The sequence below is a fragment of the Procambarus clarkii genome, chromosome 8 (assembly GCF_040958095.1).
Source record: "Procambarus clarkii isolate CNS0578487 chromosome 8, FALCON_Pclarkii_2.0, whole genome shotgun sequence".
In the NCBI taxonomy this organism is placed as follows: domain Eukaryota; kingdom Metazoa; phylum Arthropoda; class Malacostraca; order Decapoda; family Cambaridae; genus Procambarus; species Procambarus clarkii.
Genome location: NC_091157.1, coordinates 18,082,957 through 18,086,249, shown reverse-complemented (window position 1 = coordinate 18,086,249; position 3,293 = coordinate 18,082,957). Strand labels below are relative to the sequence as shown.

The following is a 3,293-nucleotide window of genomic DNA, read 5'->3' as shown; positions in this document are numbered from 1 at the left end:
TCAGCCTAAATAGAGACGGAGAAAAAAAAAAAAAAAAAAAGACGAATTTTTCAACCATGTTCAAAAAATTTCACAGCCCACAATTGTGAACCAAAATCATTTATACGACACTCAGCTATGACCTTACTATATAATAAAGATTTGCATGTCACATTATTATCCCAGATGTATTTAGTGCAATAATACAGATTTTATAAAAGTTTCCCAAAAACGTATGCAACAAAATGAGGTGTATCATTATTTATAAAATCAATAAATCTACGTAGATAAGAATAATGACATGCGTTTATAGAGGCGTAAACTCTACATATAATGTGCAAGTTTCATGTAAATAGAATAATAAATAAAGGCTGTGAAATTTTATCTAGTTGTAAAAGTTGGAGTTGCGTAGCGCGCTCTCAAAGTTTACTCAACCTGCGGTCACTCGTGACTGGTGATTTACGCATTGCGGCCAGCTCGTATGGAGAGCTCGCATGCATCTAGCTGTCAATGCTTCTCTCTTGTTCGTTTGGTAAGTCATATTGCAGTACAAATAGCTAAAAATAGCAAAAATAGCATGTTCTGGGAGATATTGTGTGAGCGCATCAGCATACATCCTCTCTCCATGAGAGACACGCAGTCACTGACTGCACCACCCTCGTGTCAGACCATATGTTGTGTTGCCATATGTGTTAGTTTATATTCATTTTATGCATAACATGTTATTTTCAACGCTATTACGAAAAATAAGACATCTACAACGTAAGATACAATACCCCGCGGCGTACTCACGGCGCGAGGACCAGATTCACGAAAGTTGCAGCGGGAAATTTGACTCTAATTACGTTATTTTTCAAGATATCATTAAACGGTTTGGACCACAGTGTTGCCAGAACGTTGTAGTATTTTTCGTAATTTTTCGTAAATATTCCATTTTTCATCGGATTTTCGGGTCCCATGGGCCCTTTAGGGGGAGTCTTGATGCACTTTAGGGGGAGTCTTGATGAGCTTTGGGGAGGAGTTTTGATACACATTAAGGGGGAGTCTTGATGCACTTTAGGGTGAGTCATGATGCACTTTAGGGTAAGTCTTGATGCACTTTAGGGGGAAATTTTTATGCGTTTTAGGGGGAGTCTTGATGCACTTTAGGGTGAGTCATGATGCACTTTAGGGTGAGTCTTGATGCACTTTAGGGGGGCAGTCTTGATGCATTTTAGGGTGAGTCTTGGGGCACTTTAAGGTGAGTTTTGTTGTATTTTAGGAGGAGTCTTGATGCACTTTGGGCTGAGTCTTGGTGGACTTTAGGGTAAGTCTTGATGCACTTTAGGGTAAGTGTTGATGCACTTTAAGGGAAGTTTTGATACACTTTAGGGTGAGTCTTGGGGTACTTTAGGAGGAGTCTTGATGCACTTTAGGGTGAGTCTTGGGGCACTTTAGGGTGAGTCTTGATGCATTTTAGTGGGTGTCTTGATACACTTTAGGGGGAGTCTTGATGCACTTTAGGCGGAATCTTGGGGCACTTTAGGGTGAGTCTTGATGCACCTTAGGGTGAGTCTTGATGCACTTTAGAGGGAGTCTTGATGCACTTTAAGGGTAGTCTTGATGCACTTTAGTCTGAGTCATGAGGCACTTTAGGGTGAGTCTTGGGGCACTTTAGGGTGACTCTTGATGCACTTTAGGGGGAGTCTTGATGCACTTTAGGGTTGTCTTGATGCACTTTAGAGGGAGTCTTGATGCACTTTAGGCTAAGTCTTGATGCACTTTCTTGATGCACTTTAGGGTGAGTCTTGGGGCACTTTAGAGGGAGCCTTGATGCACTTTAGGGGGAGTGTTGATGCACTCTAGAGGGTGAGAGCTGGTGTTGTGTGCATTAAGTGAGCTGACTTTCGTTGCACTGGTCAAATATGGTAGTTACAAATGTGAGGCTTGTTTTACCCTGAGACTTATCCCACATATAATTCTTATAATATTGTTTTGGGGAACCTCAAGGCTCTGAAGGCGCTGCTGATGCCTATGTCTGGTAATAATAGTCGAGTTGACTTGAAATATGGGTTGTAAAGCAACCCAGTTAATATTTTAGGGTGTGCTACTCCGGTGGCACCGTATTCTTACTCTATCCTATTACACCTGCCACCATATTCTTAATTTATCCTATCGTTTCTGATACCATATTTTAACTTCACACCAATCTATCCAATCGCATCTTTTTCTTATATTATCAATCGCACATGGAGATATATTATTTTCCTATCGGACTACATTATCCTATAGCACTTTATTCTTATCCTATCGCACTATTCTTATCCTAATCCTACCTGACAATTTATATGTAATATAATCTATTACACTTTGTTCTTTTAATTTCCTAACTAATTATATTAATACCATATCTTATCGCACCATATTCTTACCTTAGCCTATCGCATCTTAACCCTATTGTTTTCTATCGCCTTATATTCTTTATTTACGCACCTTATTCCAACTTTATCTTATCACTCCATATACATATTTTATCCAAACGCACCATATTTCTGCAGGATCCTATCGTGGCTGACACCATATTCTTACAGGATCTTATCGCGGCTGACACCATATTCTTACAGGATCCTATCGTGGCTGACACCATATTCTTACAGGATCCTATCGCGGCTGACACCATATTCTTACAGGATCCTATCGTGGCTGACACCATATTCTTACAGGATCTTATCGTGGCTGACACCATATTCTTACAGGATACTATCGCCGCTGACACCATATTCTTACAGGATCCTATCGCGGCTGACACCATATTCTTACAGGATCTTATCGCCGCTGACACCATATTCTTACTGGATCTTATCGTGGCTGACACCATATTCTTACAGGATCTTATCGTGGCTGACACCATATTCTTACAGGATCTTATCGCACACCGGACCTGCTGCGATTCGCACACTGCCTCTCACTGGTGTCGGGATTCCTCTTGCAGTATTTTGACTTCCTCGGCGGACTCCCAGCAGAGCGAGTCGCTCCAGGTGCTTTCTACCAGCTTGTTATAAAGTCTTTGATGAGTGTGATTAGCATATCTTAGCGGCGGGAAACTGAGCTTTGCAATTTAAGAAGAGCTAGCAGTTGGTTTTCGTAGGTAGGACTGTTTGGTTGGTGGGACTGTTTGGTTGGTGGGACTGTTTGGTTGGTGGGACTGTTTGGTTGGTGGGACTGTTTGGTTGGTGGGACTGTTTGTTTGGTGGGACTGTTTGGTTGGTGGGACTGTTTGGTTGGTGGGACTGTTTGGTTGGTGGGACTGTTTGGTTGGTGGGACTGTTTGGTTG

General features: G+C 41.6%; 1 protein-coding gene across 1 annotated transcript; it reads left to right on the top strand.

Annotated features, from left to right (window-relative positions):
- The first annotated feature begins 1,050 nt into the window (after positions 1-1,050).
- On the top strand, positions 1,051-3,020 carry LOC138359771 (uncharacterized). The gene is made up of 2 exons (XM_069319459.1): positions 1,051-1,062; positions 2,517-3,020. The coding sequence occupies exons 1-2, from the start codon at positions 1,051-1,053 to the stop codon at positions 3,018-3,020; spliced, it is 516 nt and encodes a 171-aa protein (XP_069175560.1).
- Positions 3,021-3,293: the final 273 nt, after the last annotated feature.